The sequence below is a fragment of the Gobio gobio genome, assembly GCF_949357685.1.
Source record: "Gobio gobio genome assembly, chromosome: 3".
NCBI classification, from domain to species: Eukaryota; Metazoa; Chordata; class Actinopteri; order Cypriniformes; family Gobionidae; genus Gobio; species Gobio gobio.
Genome location: NC_137099.1, coordinates 53,506,248 through 53,524,188, shown reverse-complemented (window position 1 = coordinate 53,524,188; position 17,941 = coordinate 53,506,248). Strand labels below are relative to the sequence as shown.

The 17,941-nt window shown below is 41.0% G+C and overlaps 1 protein-coding gene across 1 annotated transcript in view; it reads right to left on the bottom strand.

Annotated features, from left to right (window-relative positions):
* The window catches only part of mast1a (microtubule associated serine/threonine kinase 1a), a gene marked incomplete at both ends in the record, with an annotated part of 79,207 nt that extends 61,568 nt beyond the window's left edge, over positions 1-17,639 (bottom strand). Inside the window, 2 exons of the mRNA XM_079811767.1 lie at positions 4,244-4,275; positions 17,589-17,639. Of these exons, the coding sequence (XP_079667893.1) occupies positions 4,244-4,275; positions 17,589-17,639 (83 nt within the window). The remainder of the gene's footprint in view (positions 1-4,243; positions 4,276-17,588) is intronic.
* Between the last annotated feature and the right edge of the window lie 302 nt (positions 17,640-17,941).

The following is a 17,941-nucleotide window of genomic DNA, read 5'->3' as shown; positions in this document are numbered from 1 at the left end:
CTCTGCATTACTGCACTGTTGCATTGATGCTTTCCTAAATTGCTGCACTAAATGATGTTCCAAACATAGGTTCGGGAGGAGCCTTATCATTCAGTCCTGTCAATCATCATTATGAGCACATATAAGCAGCATGTCATTGCCCCGTCCCAGCAGCAATTCTTCCGGCGGCCCTCCACCTCCTTCTCGATTTCGTTCATTCTCCCTCTACATAGTACCGTTATAGGGGGGGTTGAGCTCAGAGCTTGAGCTAAGCCTCAGGTTTGAGTTTCCATTTGAGCACAGCAAGCCAAGTTCGTTTACCAATATCTATTAAGACTGGAGGCGAACTTGTGAAAGAAATATTGTGTCCCTGAATTACTCTGCTGTGTTCCTGCATTGATGCACAAGTGTATCACTGAATTCCTCTCTGCATTCCTGCACTAGTGTGACGCTGTGTTCATGCATTGGTTCACTAGTGTATTGTCGCATTCCTGCACTGATGTAACGCTGTGTTCATGCATTGGTGCACTAGTGTATTACTGCATTCCTGAACTGATGTAACGCTGTGTTCATGCATTGGTGCACTAGTGTATTACTGCATTCCTGAACTGATGTAACGCTGTGTTCATGCATTGGTGCACTAGTGTATTGTCGCATTCCTGCACTGATGTAACGCTGTGTTCATGCATTGGTGCACTAGTGTATTGTCGCATTCCTGCACTGATGTAACGCTGTGTTCATGCATTGGTGCACTAGTGTATTGTCGCATTCCTGCACTGACGTAACGCTGTGTTCATGCATTGGTTCACTAGTGTATTGTCGCATTCCTGCACTGATGTAACGCTGTGTTCATGCATTGGTGCACTAGTGTATTGTCGCATTCCTGCACTGATGTAACGCTGTGTTCATGCATTGGTGCACTAGTGTATTGTTGCATTCCTGCACTAGTGTGACGCTGTGTTCATGCATTGGTGCACTAGTGTATTGTCGCATTCCTGCACTGATGTAACGCTGTGTTCATGCATTGGTGCACTAGTGTATTGTCGCATTCCTGCACTGATGTAACGCTGTGTTCATGCATTGGTTCACTAGTGTATTGTCGCATTCCTGCACTGATGTAACGCTGTGTTCATGCATTGGTTCACTAGTATATTGTCGCATTACTGCACTGATGTAACGCTGTGTTCATGCATTGGTTCACTAGTGTATTGTTGCATTCCTGCACTGATGTAACGCTGTGTTCATGCATTGGTTCACTAGTGTATTGTCGCATTCCTGCACTGACGTAACGCTGTGTTCATGCATTGGTTCACTAGTGTATTGTCGCATTCCTGCACTGATGTAACGCTGTGTTCATGCATTGGTGCACTAGTGTATTGTCGCATTCCTGCACTGATGTAACGCTGTGTTCATGCATTGGTGCACTAGTGTATTGTCGCGTTCCTGCACTGATGTAACGCTGTGTTCATGCATTGGTGCACTAGTGTATTGTCGCAATCCTGCACTGATGTAACGCTGTGTTCATGCATTGGTTCACTAGTGTATTGTCGCATTCCTGCACTGATGTAACGCTGTGTTCATGCATTGGTTCACTAGTATATTGTCGCATTACTGCACTGATGTAACGCTGTGTTCATGCATTGGTGCACTAGTGTATTGTTGCATTCCTGCACTGATGTAACGCTGTGTTCATGCATTGGTGCACTAGTGTATTGTTGCATTCCTGCACTGATGTAACGCTGTGTTCATGCATTGGTTCACTAGTGTATTGTCGCATTCCTGCACTAGTGTGACGCTGTGTTCATGCATTGGTGCACTAGTGTATTGTTGCATTCCTGCACTAGTGTGACGCTGTGTTCATGCATTGGTGCACTAGTGTATTGTTGCATTCCTGCACTGATGTAACGCTGTGTTCATGCATTGGTTCACTAGTGTATTGTTGCATTCCTGCACTGATGTAACGCTGTGTTCATGCATTGGTTCACTAGTGTATTGTTGCATTCCTGCACTGATGTAACGCTGTGTTCATGCATTGGTGCACTAGTGTATTGTTGCATTCCTGCACTAGTGTGACGCTGTGTTCATGCATTGGTGCACTAGTGTATTGTTGCATTCCTGCACTGATGTAACGCTGTGTTCATGCATTGGTTCACTAGTGTATTGTTGCATTCCTGCACTGATGTAACGCTGTGTTCCTGCATTGGTTCACTAGTGTATTGTTGCATTCCTGCACTGATGTAACGCTGTGTTCATGCATTGGTGCACTAGTGTATTGTTGCATTCCTGCACTGATGTAACGCTGTGTTCATGCATTGGTTCACTAGTGTATTGTCGCATTCCTGCACTAGTGTGACGCTGTGTTCATGCATTGGTGCACTAGTGTATTGTTGCATTCCTGCACTAGTGTGACGCTGTGTTCATGCATTGGTTCACTAGTGTATTGTTGCATTCCTGCACTGATGTAACGCTGTGTTCATGCATTGGTTCACTAGTGTATTGTTGCATTCCTGCACTGATGTAACGCTGTGTTCATGCATTGGTTCACTAGTGTATTGTTGCATTCCTGCACTGATGTAACGCTGTGTTCATGCATTGGTTCACTATTGTATTGTCGCATTCCTGCACTGATGTAACGCTGTGTTCATGCATTGGTGCACTAGTGTATTGTTGCATTCCTGCACTGATGTAACGCTGTGTTCATGCATTGGTTCACTAGTGTATTGTTGCATTCCTGCACTGACGTAACGCAGTGTTCATGCATTGGTTCACTGTATTGTCGCATTCCTGCACTGATGTAACGCTGTGTTCATGCATTGGTTCACTAGTGTATTGTCGCATTCCTGCACTGATGTAACGCTGTGTTCATGCATTGGTTCACTAGTGTATTGTCGCATTCCTGCACTGATGTAACGCTGTGTTCATGCATTGGTTCACTAGTGTATTGTTGCATTCCTGCACTGATGTAACGCTGTGTTCATGCATTGGTTCACTAGTGTATTGTCGCATTCCTGCACTCATGTAACGCTGTGTTCATGCATTGGTTCACTAGTGTATTGTTGCATTCCTGCACTGATGTAACGCTGTGTTCATGCATTGGTTCACTAGTGTATTGTCGCATTCCTGCACTGATGTAACGCTGTGTTCATGCATTGGTTCACTAGTATATTGTCGCATTACTGCACTCATGTAACGCTGTGTTCATGCATTGGTGCACTAGTGTATTGTCGCATTCCTGCACTGATGTAACGCTGTGTTCATGCATTGGTTCACTAGTGTATTGTTGCATTCCTGCACTGATGTAACGCTGTGTTCATGCATTGGTTCACTAGTGTATTGTCGCATTCCTGCACTGATGTAACGCTGTGTTCATGCATTGGTTCATTAGTGTATTGTCGCATTCCTGCACTGATGTAACGCTGTGTTCATGCATTGGTTCACTAGTGTATTACTGCATTCCTGCACTGATGTAACGCTGTGTTCATGCATTGGTTCACTAGTGTATTACTGCATTCCTGCACTGATGTAACGCTGTGTTCATGCATTGGTTCACTAGTGTATTACTGCATTCCTGCACTGATGTAACGCTGTGTTCATGCATTGGTTCACTAGTGTATTACTGCATTCCTGCACTGATGTAACGCTGTGTTCATGCATTGGTTCACTAGTGTATTACTGCATTCCTGCACTGATGTAACGCTGTGTTCATGCATTGGTTCACTAGTGTATTACTGCATTCCTGCACTGATGTAACGCTGTGTTCATGCATTGATGCACTAGAGTATCACTGCAATCTTGCGTTGCTCCATCACTGCATTCCTCATTGCATTACTGCACTGGTGTATTGTTGCTTTCCTGCATTGCTGCACTGATGTATTGCTGCATTCCTGCACTGCATTCTGTTGTAGTCTAGCATTACTGCACTAGTACAATATTACTGCGTTCCAGCATTACAGTATTACTACTGCATTATTTGATTATTATATTCTGTGCAGCCACACTAGTGCAGCATGATATTACTGTGACCCTGCTTTATCTGTTCTGATGTCGTAAAAATATGCAAATGTTGGGAGTGTTCACATTTCAATGTTGACTGGTGTAGTGAAAAATGGACACAAGTTTGAGGTTGTTTGTTTTGGATTGGGTTTGGGAAAAGTGCTTTTACTCAGTACCGCATTATGCTAGGTCCCAGCTAAAAAGTCCACAGACAACATTTGGACAAATAAATGCGGAATCAAATCATGTAAAGCAGATTTGCTACACTCACCCACTGCTCTTCCTGGGCAGGGGAAGATCCTTCTGGAAAAGAGAGAGAGAGAGAGAGAGAGAGACATGATAGACTGAGTGATTATATTACCCAGTGTAAAATGATACCACCAATAACTGCTCAATACTAGTTTGCTTTAGGACATAAATATCTTGATGAAACCAAACTGGAATAATCTTATGCCAGCTGACATTCATTATGACCCATAATGCTCTGAGAGGGAGGACAGCACTTAGGGGAGAACAATCCCCAAACATTGAACTGGCCAATTGCGCAAACAAGGTAACTGGAGAGAGAGAGAGAGAGAGAGAGAGAGAGAGAGAGAGAGAGAGAGAGAGAGAGAGAGAGAGAGACATGTTGGACAGCGGGAACGAGGCCATGCTGGTGCACGTGACTGTACACTAAAGGATTCTGTCGGGAGGAAATGACTTCACCTACTGTGACTCACTTTGATGACATTGTGTGTGACAAGGGCTTCCCTGCCAGCATGACTGGCGCCACTGTGCAACTAATGGAGGATTAAGTGGACAAATAGTCTGTGGCCGGTGTGAGTGTGTATGTGTGTGCCGAGTTCTACACTTTAAGTAGAGACTTTAATTTTTGAATTTATAACCAAAATGCTCTCTCAAACAAAGCATGCTACTTTATTTGTTTAATATATTTACCGACAATAACCTATAGAAATACTCTTCATCTTTACATTGCTGAATCTTGACTGGTAAAGAAAACCTTAAAAAAAAACCTTAATGACCAACAAGATATGAGCATTTGAGTCTTATAAGTATTATAATAAGTCTTAACCCTCATCCTTCCCTCTCACTCAAATCAGTCTATCATGGGTCAAAATGATTCGAAGCCCTAAAATGAGTTATTTCATGACTCTTGCCACTAGATGGCCTTATAGCTCAATATGGAGCAAATGAGCTGTTCCACTGGGTTCTAACGTCAGTTCTTGAGTTTATCTCTTCAGTATGCATTCAGATACACATGTATCTGTTTTTGGTAAAGATACTTTTATTAAATCCAACCGCAATTTTTTGTGTGAATTCATGGTTCAAGTGTGACAAAAAGTCCTAAGGACAAAGAATAAAGAAAGAATAAAATGCCGCACAGACGATAGACACAGACGCGAAATGGGTGGAGAAATCCATTTGATTGTAGTCTAAATGAGAAATAATTGCAGTGCTCTGTTCTACTGCTACAGAGTTAGTATCGCTATTGTGTTAGAAGAACCGGTGGATGCGGTTTACAGGTTTCATAGAAAGACAATGATTTGTCTCACTCTTTTCCCACGAGCAGTGGGAAAAGAGTGAGAAAAACATGAGTGAAGAGCTAGAGGAAACAGAAAGAGGAATAGAGAGGAAACCGCAGTTAATAAATGAGGGGAAAGCAACAGCATTAGAGAGCAGATCATTTCATTACATTAGAAAAAAGACTGAACCCTTCAAAGGACTCTGTGGATGGATGTATTATTTAAAACGGTTTCTATTTTCCTTTTAACTAGATTATTACACTTTTTGAAGGAAATGTGAGATGTTGCTGTGCAAAACCCTATAGGGAGTTGAGGGTGGTTGCCACGGCATTGCTATGCAGTTGCTAGGGTGTTCTAGGTGGTTTCTTACTGGCCCAAGTCCAAGTTTAGATTTTTCCCTTCATTTGAATGGTACAAAACTTGGTGACTTGTATGGCTAAATGGTCTTAGAAAAGAATCAGATAAGAAAACACTTATCACAAGTATGAACCCTAAGTGAGGAACACCAGAGGGTTAATACTGTACTTAGGGTTAGAGGTTTGCTGAAAACCCTGAACTTAGGAGCTAAAAATAAGGAAAACCACTCAAATACGGAGCTCTGATTTCCACTCGGAGACTGTGCTTTATCTCAGATCCGTCGAGTGCGTCTTTCTGCTTCTCTACAGGGAGCAAGAGAGCAAGAAAAAGAAGCTGTTATTTTCTCTACAGCAGCACTTCATTTACATTTTCATAGTTTCCGTTCTCCTCTTTGAACTCTATTGGAACTATGAGGGAAAAAAGCAAAGAGACTCTCTGCCGTTCTGACCCTGGCATTTCTTAATTTATTCATTAGAACACCGTTTTCTGCACTTTGTTTGGATGTTTAGGTCAAAGATTTGACGACGTGACAGCATATCCCAACACTGCTGTACTGTCTTACCACACACTCAAGTACGTACTTGTAAGTAAGTAAATTGGGATGCAGCCACCTACTCAAGCCTGTTTCTACTTTTCTCTCGTTCCCAATGGAGTGGCCACAAACTGAAACAATATAAGACGCAGAGTAGCATATCCATAGCATGCACTTGACATAATGGCAAAAGACGATATTGACAAACACTGGGCTCATTAAGTCTCCCAGACCGGTGATGAATAACAGGGAGCTTACAGCTGAGACTAATGAAACAGACTGGGCTCAACGCCCAGAGGAGAGAAAGCCCCCTCGTTCTAACAGGAGATAAAATGAGGGATGAAAAAGAGGAATGAGGGTAATAACGCAGTCGCCACACTGCCAGACCAGGCTGTCAATCATAGGGCAGCAAGAGAGATTCAACAGACAGGCTGAAATTACTCCACAAATATACACCAGTGAGTATTTACTGAGTCATCCAGGATTCAATCTTTTAGCCGCCAGTGTGTGTAAGGCTTAGCCTTCCCCTGGCCACGGGTCTGGGGGCAAAAATACCACCAAATTGGACAAAAATGCCCCTGCAATTAAACTAAACCTAGCAATAAATTTAGACCTGCTCTGCATCATATTTCTTTTATACAGTTTTTACAGCGTTGCACATTTTAACCAATCACACGCGATTCTGTTATGCTTATGAATGCAGTGGCCAATCAGAGGCATTCAGAATCAGATTAGTCATCGCCGTAATACCGGCGTTTTGTTATGCACTCTCGCGAATTCTCTCATCGTAGAAAACATACGATGCAAGTAAGAGATTCATTTCACAGTGTAGACGGCTTCATTGATTATATTGGGAGTTTTTGTATTTTTTAGAGTACTTAAACTTGCGCTGTCAGTGATTTGAGTAGCTTTTATAAATGTGCTTTTATAAACGCACATTACTGGTGTGCATCTTGAGACAAAACGATGCCACTGACATATTTTAAGATATGTCGGTGTAAGTTGCTTTCAGTTAAAACAGCTCAAACATGCATTTTAGTCTGGGATAGGCTTAAGCCTTGTCTGTGAAAGCGGGGGGTAAATGTAAAGTTCTTTCACTTTCTGTATACGAATGATTCGCTGTTTGAATAACCATGAAAACGAAAGTGTTATAATTAGTAACTTTTTATCCCTTAAAGCTCTAGTAAACGCTGCACAAAGGCATCACTCTTTATAACGTCAGACACATAATGGTAATTAATATGATTAGCCTTTGGCTTGGCTACATCATCAAACAGCTAATAATGCGTTGCTAATGTTACACAAACCATGTTCCCGTTCCCCATCTCGGTCTGCCTTCTAAAAATCAGCATCCTTAGAAACACATCATAGAACGTCAGTGGAGGAAGGCATATAGTTCATCATAACATCGTAATATACATCATATACATAATTCACCCGCTATATTGCCAAATCGTCACAATTTTTTATATCAACAGTCTCTTGAGACTCTCCTGGATCAGATCATAGTAATGGTGATATGTTAAAGCCCGCCCACACGTTGACCTGATTGGTTACAAGGTAGTGATCGCGCTCAGGGCATTAAAACGGCCAGCGGCGGTACTGGTGACGTCAGTAACACCTGCAATTTCAAACCGTGTTTTTGAGACTGTCTTTGGTTCACTGCAGTTTTAAGGAGAAAATACTCAGCATTGGTGTTGACATGAATTTGCACATGGTTTGTCTTAAAGCATATTAAAAACACCGCATAGACATGAACAACATTAAAAACTTGATTTTCACCACAGGGGGTCTTTAAATACAAATTCAGTACACTCTAAAAAAAAAAAGGTTCTATATGGCACCAAAAATGGTTCTTCTTCGTAATCATAGAGGAACCACTTTTGGTGCTATATAGCACCATATCTTAACATGTTCTGTATATGGTAGCGGTGCTATATAGCACCATAGTTAGCGGTGCTATATAGCACCTTAGTCAAAGAACCGGTGAAGAACCTCTGAAGAACCGCTGAAGCACCAAAATTGGTGCTATATAGCACTTAAAAAGGTTCCCCTATGATTACGAGCCAAGAACCATTTTTGGTGCCATATAGAACCTTTTTTTTTTTTAGAGTGTAGTATTAAAAATATTTTATGGTATGACATGCATATTTTGCCTAAAAAGACGAGTTTATTATTCGATTACAACATTAGGCTACTTTTAGCCTTACCCTGGAGTTGGTTCACCCTCTGCCTATGACCAAAAAAACATATATAACATATACCTAAATATAAAAGATACTTTCTGATCAATATTTTTTGGCTTCGTTTTTTAAATATGATAGAAATAGCTATTCAATATTATCTCTTATATGAGGTTAAAATTAACTTAATAGTAAAGAATATACATATAATTATGCTTATACATTTCAGTGAATCAAACTCTAACGGAACAATTCATTTGAATTATGATTCAAAAAGAGCCAAGTCTCCATGTGAGATTTTTGTGTTTTAAAACACACTAGGCCTAGCATTCAAAAGTTTGGGGTCAACAATTTTAAACAAATTAATTAATGCATTAATCACCGTTTCCACAAAAATATGAAGCAGCACAACTGTTTTCAACATTGATAATAATCATAAATGTTTCTTAAGCATCATATCATATTAGAATGATTTCTGAAGGATCATGAGACACTGAAGACAGGAGTAAGAATGCTGAAAATGTTAAATTGTAATACTATTTCAGAATATATATTTTTTACTGTATTTTTAATGTAATAAATGCAGCCTTGGTGAGCAGAAAAATAACCAACACCAAACTTTAGAGTACACGTAGGTATTGCGGTTTTTACTGTTTTGTTAAATTAGTACAAATAAGAGGAAAATACAATAATAAAATATAATTATCTCGAAATATGCATGTATTATTTGAATTACTTTTTACTTTTAAATTGACATAAATATAATAATATATTGAATATTACCAAAAGGCTGAAAAATATATATTTTAGTTATATTACCAATTGCTTCTTTACATAAACATATACAAACTATATACTCTCTATCATATTTATTCTCCAAGGCCATAAGCAGTTAGGCTGCCATTAACTGCCTAATGGTGCTTAAAAAAGCCGATTGTGTTTGTCCCAGGAAAATTAGGCCCTCCCTATCCAGCGCAGGGGGCTCCACAGGATAGCCGGATGGCATGGACTTGAATGTGTGTCGAGGAGGAGTGTGTATGTGTCTCTGTAAGCATTTCCTGTAAGCCTATGCCTCGGTAAGCATTTATAAGAATCAAAGTGGTTGCTAGTGAAATCTATTTATCCTGTATACACACACACACACACACACACACACACACACACACACTGATCCATGCAGTATACTAACTGACAGTGGGCTTTACATCGCTTTGATGCACCTTCACACAATAAAGCTGCGTTCAATCGTTAAGCTTCCTTCTTAGAATTCCTGAGAGGTCAGTTCCCAAGTGGACAGATTTCTCAGAAGTGCTCCCTAAAACAAAGTCAAAACTCCCTGGCATCCCTAAAAGCAACCACTAATTTGTGGTCCACATTTAATCACCCATAATGCTTTTCAGGCTGAAAGCCATTCCAGCTTCGCATCTCATAGATCCAGATGGCATTTTGGCAGAAAGCATAGCTGCAAACCTGGATATGTGTCTCTCCCGGGGTGTAGATCCTGAATATGACAGTGAAATTATGTTTTTTTTTCTTCATTAAGCTTAAAGGGGACTTTTTACATTTTTACACTTTAACATATAATATTTTTCCCTGAGGTTCAATTATAATTTAATTACATTTTGTACCAAAAACAGGCATCATTTAATTTTTCTATGACCAATTTCTATCCTAACCCTTTTAGAATTGAACTTTTTTTGCTGCTGTGCCTTTAAGACCTTTATGTAAATCCTCTTTACTTGTGAAATGAGATGCTGCGCTTTGCTTCATTTAAACACGAGCTGCGTGTTTCCTGTCCAGATTAATATGGTTTTAACTGCCCTATCATTCAGATACAAACTCTTTGTGTCATGTCAGGTTTTGTTTGTGTTTCATGTCTTTTATTTTGACGTTTATTCACGTTTCCTGGTTCCAGTCATGTGATTCCCTCATGTGATCCTACCTTGTGCTCCCCTTGGCTGAATCTTTGCCCCCATACCCTTAAATAGGGAACTATTTGAGGGGACAGCCATTTGTAGTGGTGTCCGAAACCATAGTGGACATTATTGAGTGCACTCATTCAATCCCACAATGCACCGCGAAACGAGTGTACACCCGATGTACATTCAACGGCTGTCCAAATTCGCTCACTATTTTTCATTCACTCCTTCAAGTGAAAAGTATTAGTGGACTAAAGTAGGGAATAGTGATAGAGGGTTTGGGGGGCGTTTTCGGATTCAGCCCTTGTCATGTGTCCTATGTTCTCATTGGCTCATTGTTTGATCATTGATTTCAGGTGCGTCTTGTTTAGTCATTTAGTCGTAAATCAGTATATCGTGTACACAAATTCAGGCATTGGTAAGGACAGTAAAGGACGCTGGCTCACTACACACTGGTGACTATTTCATAATGATAAATACTTTGCTTGTTACGTGCAACATTTAAATAAAAATTTAAATTTAAATTAATTATAAATGTTAGCTAGATTTTGTGTTCATTACCTGTCGATTTATGTTGATCCTGAAATATAATAATAATGGTTTCTATTTTTAAAAATTCGTTATGTGTAGTGAGTTGTCTCACGTGATTTAAGTTTCGCGCTTCAGAACTTCCGTTAAGGGAGCATAGTGAGCATCGATGCACCCTGGGTTTTTCGGTGCATTGTGCAGTGCACCGGAAGGATTCTGCGATTGTGATAACCCTTAAAATGGCTGACTCCCTGATCAGTGTCCTGACTACTGAACTAGGGAGCTGATTGAAACACACCCCCTTTAGGGCACTATTTAAGTGGACAGCCATTTGTAGTGGTGTCTGAAACAATAGTTGGACATTATCGAGTGCACTCATTCTATCCCGCATTGCACTGCAATAACGAGTACAGCGGATGTACACTCAACGGCTGTCCGAATTCCCTCACTCGTTTTCATTCACTCCTTCAAGTGAACTGTATTAGTGGACTAACGTACAGAATAGTGATTGAGGGTTTAGGGGGTGATTTGGGATTAAGCCCTTGTGTATTTAGCCCTCATGTTACCATTGGCTGAATCCAAAATCGCCCCAATTCCCTTAAATAGGGCATTATTTGAGTAGACAGCCATTTGTAGTGGTGTGCAAAACCATAGTGGACATTATTGGGTGCACTAATTCTATCCCACAATGCCCCGCAATAATGAGTGTACAAAACCGATGTACACTCAATGGCTGTCTGAATTCGCTCACTCGTTTTCATTTAAAGGAGTGAATGAAAACGAGAGAGTGAATTCAGACACTGAGTGCGCCGAAAGGGCTGTCGCTTTTGCATAGTTTGTGCGTGCCACTTAATAATTATTTGAAACTTGGCAAACTGGCAGCTCCAGTAGTAATGAAAAGATTTATCTTGAACGCTGCCATGGAAACTAGCATGTATAAACCTTATTAAACAATTTAGTAATCAATTAAAAAGGAATTCATTCCTTTATGATATTACGCTGTAGCCACATTGGACCAGCGGTTTGGAAGATGAATGGATGGATGGTTCAGCTGCGGGCGGCATCTTCTGGTCAGACGCAGGATTTCATTCAACGCTCAGCGCGACTCTCATTGCATTATGGGTATTCTCTAGCCGTTGATCGTACATCGGTTGTAGACTCATTATTGCGGTGCATTGTGGGATTGAAAGAGTGCACTCAATAATGTCCACTATAGTTTCGGACACCACTACAAATGGCTGTCCACTCAAATAGTGCCCCGTTTAAGGGGGTGATTCAGACACAGCCCATGTTTCAAGTAAAAAAAAAAATTTTTTTTAAATACTGGTTTCACATTTATGCTAATAAACTTGGCATGATGGATCCATGTTCTCATTCTGTTTACGCCAAATTCTGACTCTACCATCTGAATGTCTCAACAGAAATCGAGACTCATCAGACCAGGCAACATTTTTCCAGTCTTCAACTGTCCAATTTTGGTGAGCTCGTGCAAATTGTAGCCTCTTTTTCCTATTTGTAGTGGAGATGAGTGGTACCCGGTGGGGTCTTCTGCTGTTGTAGCCCATCCGCCTCAAGGTTGTGCGTGTTGTGGCTTCACAAATGCTTTGCTGCATACCTCGGTTGTAACGAGTGGTTATTTCAGTCAAAGTTGCTCTTCTATCAGCTTGAATCAGTCGGCCCATTCTCCTCTGACCTCTAGCATCAACAAGGCATTTTCGCCCACAGGACTGCCGCATACTGGATGTTTTTCCCTTTTCACACCATTCTTTGTAAACCCTAGAAATGGTTGTGCGTGAAAATCCCAGTAACTGAGCAGATTGTGAAATACTCAGACCGGCCCGTCTGGCACCAACAACCATGCCACGCTCAAAATTGTTTAAATCACCTTTCTTTCCCACTCTGACATTCAGTTTGGAGTTCAGGAGATTGTCTTGACCAGGACCACACCCCTAAATGCATTGAAGCAACTGCCATGTGATTGGTTGATTAGATAATTGCATTAATAAAAATTGAACAGGTGTTCCTAATAATCCTTTAGGTGAGTGTATATAAACTTCAAACCACTCATATCTAAAGTTGGTATACATTAGAAGGATCTGCAGAGTGTCTGATGCAGTGGCAACCTCCCACAGTTTCTCTTGAAGCCAACACGGAAGTGACTTAAACTGCAATTCATCGACTGGCCGCTAGGGACAGGCTCCAGAAGGAGCAGAATCTCATTGAGCCCCATGTTAAAATGCCCAACTTTACAGCAGAAAAAAACATGTTTACAGTCTGGTACAAATTGTGGTTTTGGTTTAAATGGATAATTTTGCCCTTCATGGCAACTGTGAGGGAGGTGAATTTTTTTTAGAATTCATTCGTTTACATTATATAAAGCCGTAAAGTTCTGCATAATTAAGGGCGTGGCCACTTTGATTGACAGGCGGATTGCAGTTTATCTGCTGTCTGTTAGTCATCACGTCACCTTAGCCTCACCCACGTCCCGCCTCTTTGGCTATTTTCAGTTATTCAGGAGGGACGCGCGATTGCACGCTGCCAAGATGGCGACGGCCAGCTCGACCCTACTTTACACTTCAAAACTGCTCTTCAGAATCCTATGGGTGACGTCACGGACACTGCGTCCATATTTTTTTTACAGTCTACGGGTGCTACTCAAAGCCAACAACAAAAGATTTATACGGTTTCCCTCATTTTACCAATCATTAGTTCTTATAGTGTTTAGATTCTATTCATATTACCTTACGGTGACTGAACAGGCCAGGTTTCTGAACACATAATAGGGGTTCATTGTGCTCAAATGGCAAAATTTGTGGAAGAATGCACTGTAAAAAAACATTTTCAGTTTAGTTTCAAATACTCTTTTTTCGTCAAGGAGGAAGTTGAGGTCTGAAAGGTAGATAATTAATACTGTGTTTTAATGATACAATGAACTCTTTTATCGCAAAAAAATATCAAGGAATGTTTTATTCCTCATTGAAATGACTAACTTCATTTTACAAGTAACAATGACGAGTATAGACATGTTGCGTTGAACTGTATTATAGCGCTTGGCTTATAATGAAAAAGTTGCTGAAGGAACTGTCAATGTGAGCCGCTAATACCGATGTCCAGCACTTTAGGCTGAAGTATAAACACTGAATTCTCTTGTTTTCCAGTTAAGGAGCTGAAAAGTGGTGACCTTTGTGTGAAATGTCTAACTGTCTGGGGTGGAGTGCAGCGGCGCTCTGAAAGCCAGATCAGCTGGAGCTTGGAAATGGCTTGTTTATTTTCAGCAGTGAAAGAGGGGAAGTGAAAGTAATACGCACACATTTTGTTTTGACTTCATAGAACAGCAGATGGTTTCCGTGCTGTACCAACAATAATACGACGGCTCAAAACCTCTTTTATGTTTTTTTTTCCGTTTTATGTTGCTCTGGGCAAGAACCGGAGACACGAAAACAATAACTCCCAAACCACAAAGCAAATATGAACTCCTGTGAGTACGCTGGAACCTAGTGAGTAACTGACAATGAAAACAAATCTAATCCTGTTACGGGTTAGATAACACTTTACATTCTGTTGGGCAAAGAATTCGTGTTAAGTAAAGTGTTTAAGTCAAGTGTTAATAAATCACACTGTGAAAACTAGATTAATAAGAAGTCAGAGTGGCCAGTGAATGCCTAATTTTACCAGACAGTTTATTTTATTAAAATCAAAGTACAGGGAAATTTCACACCAAAGTTCACAATGAACAAACTTAGCCATCTTTATGAGCACCAAATGTGAACTAAATAAAAAAACAAATGAGGTTCATTCTCGTGTTACGCATCACGTTTGTGCTTCAGCAAGAACCAATGAGGTTCATTCTTGTGTTACGCAGCACGTTTGAGCTTCAGCAAGAACCAATGAGGTTCATTCTCGTGTTACGCATCACGTTTGAGCTTCAGCGAGAACCAATGAGGTTCATTCTCGTGTTACGCATCACGTTTGAGCTTCAGCGAGAACCAATGAGGTTCATTCTCGTGTTACGCAGCACGTTTGAGCTTCAGCGAGAAACAATGAGGTTCATTCTTGTGTTACGCAGCACGTTTGAGCTTCAGCAAGAACCAATGAGATTCATTCTCGTGTTACGCAGCACGTTTGAGCTTCAGCAAGAACCAATGAGATTCATTCTCGTGTTACGCAGCACGTTTGAGCTTCAGCAAGAACCAATGAGATTAATTCTCGAGTTACGCATCACGTTTGAGCTTCAGCAAGAACCAATGAGGTTCATTCTCGTGTTATGCAGCACGTTTGTGCTTCAGCAAGAACCAATGAGGTTCATTCTTGTGTTATGCAGCACGTTTGAGCTTCAGCAACAACCAATGAGGTTCATTCTTGTGTTATGCAGCACGTTTGAGCTTCAGCAAGAACCAATGAGGTTCATTCTTGTGTTATGCAGCACGTTTGAGCTTCAGCAAGAACCAATGAGGTTCATTCTTGTGTTATGCAGCACGTTTGAGCTTCAGCAAGAACCAATGAGATTCATTCTCGTGTTACGCATCACGTTTGAGCTTCAGCAACAACCAATGAGGTTCATTCTTGTGTTATGCAGCACGTTTGAGCTTCAGCAAGAACCAATGAGATTCATTCTCGTGTTACGCATCACGTTTGAGCTTCAGCAAGAACCAATGAGGTTCATTCTTGTGTTACGCAGCACGTTTGAGCTTCAGCGAGAACCAATGAGGTTCATTCTCGTGTTACGCATCACGTTTGAGCTTCAGCAAGAACCAATGAGATTCATTCTCGTGTTACGCATCACGTTTGAGCTTCAGCAAGAACCAATGAGGTTCATTCTTGTGTTACGCAGCACGTTTGAGCTTCTGTAAGAACCAATGAGGTTCATTCTCGTGTTACGCAGCACGTTTGAGCTTCAGCAAGAACCAATGAGATTCATTCTCGTGTTACGCATCACGTTTGAGCTTCAGCAAGAACCAATGAGATTCATTCTCGTGTTACGCAGCACGTTTGAGCTTCAGCAAGAACCAATGAGGTTCATTCTCGTGTTACGCAGCACGTTTGAGCTTCAGCAAGAACCAATGAGATTCATTCTCGTGTTACGCAGCACGTTTGAGCTTCAGCAAGAACCAATGAGATTCATTCTCGTGTTACGCATCACGTTTGAGCTTCAGCAAGAACCAATGAGATTCATTCTCGTGTTACGCATCACGTTTGAGCTTCAGCAAGAACCAATGAGATTCATTCTCGTGTTACGCATCACGTTAGAGCTTCAGCAACAACCAATGAGGTTCATTCTCGTGTTACGCATCACGTTAGAGCTTCAGCAAAACCAATGAGGTTCATTCTCGTGTTACGCAGCACGTTTGAGCTTCAGCAAGAACCAATGAGATTCATTCTCGTGTTACGCAGCACGTTTGATCTTCAGCAAGAACCAATGAGGTTCATTCTCGAGTTATGCAGCACGTTTGAGCTTCAGCAAGAACCAATGAGGTTCATTCTCGTGTTACGCAGCACGTTTGAGCTTCAGCAAGAACCAATGAGATTCATCCTTGTGTTACGCAGCACGTTTGAGCTTCAGCAAGAACCAATGAGATGAATTCTCGAGTTATGCAGCACGTTTGAGCTTCAGCAAGAACCAATGAGATGAATTCTCGTGTTACGCAGCACATTTGAGCTTCAGCAAGAACCAATGAGATTCATCCTTGTGTTACGCAGCACGTTTGAGCTTCAGCAAGAACCAATGAGATGAATTCTCGAGTTATGCAGCACGTTTGAGCTTCAGCAAGAACCAATGAGATGAATTCTCGTGTTACGCAGCACGTTTGAGCTTCAGCAAGAACCAATGAGGTTCATTCTCGTGCCAACCAAGCAGATTTGGTTGCTGTTTATGTTTGCTGATAAATGTTTATATGTGAATAAAAGCCTAAATTCAATCTTTTAATCATATAAAGTGATTGTTTCTCTTCAGATAATTTGGATTACACCACTCAATTCATATGCATTAGTTTTTTGATCTCTTTATGAACTTTTTAAATTATCAGAGCGATCGTTGCGTAGCTGTCAATGGAGGGACAGAAATCTCTCATCATCATTTGTCTTCTGAAGATGAACTAACAGTATTTGGCCACCATGAGAGTACAGCTTATAATTCATACAGAATGATTTTTTATTTTGAAAATGTAAAAAAGCAGAAAGTGTTTGTGATTAGGGATAGGGGATACAGTTTGTACAGTATAAAAATCATCATGTCTATTGTGTGTCTTACTGGTTTGGAACATATAAGCAATTAACATTTTTGGGTGAACTAAACCTTCAAGGGTTTTTTTTTAGCTTGAAAGACTCGTTCATTGGAATGGCACTAGAAAAGACATTATCAACCGTTTTGCTAACTTATGCCATTTTGCTAATTTAAATGACTATCCAGAACCCCGCCTACCGAAGACACACCAGCCAACCCGATGTCCTGAACGGGCTAAATAATTGACCAACGGAGAGTTTCAGATTCGTTCCAGACAGCTGTGATTTCTCAGTCAGAACGTCGATTTCTAGAAGAGACATTTTATATTGGACGTTAAAAATAAAAATATCTCACCTGCATCCTCCGCCGGCGGATAATACCGGAGTCATCCATGGCATCGCTCATCGTGGCTGTCTGGCTAAACCCTTCACCGGTCACATCTAAGTCCACGTGGTGACAGACGCCTACAGCTGATGTTCAGAAGTTTTTCTCCGTTTGCATTTCCCCCCTTAGGTAGAGAAGATGATGGGCGTTGCAAAGCGATGCGCGAGACACATCAACAACAAACACCGCTGATGGAAAGTACACAAGATAACTGTTATAAATAAACCGGAATATCGTTTTATAATGATTAAAACACTCCGGTCTCAGCGACCAGGGTCAAAGTGCCTGGTTTTTACGGTCAGCAACGAGTAAGAGATTCATCT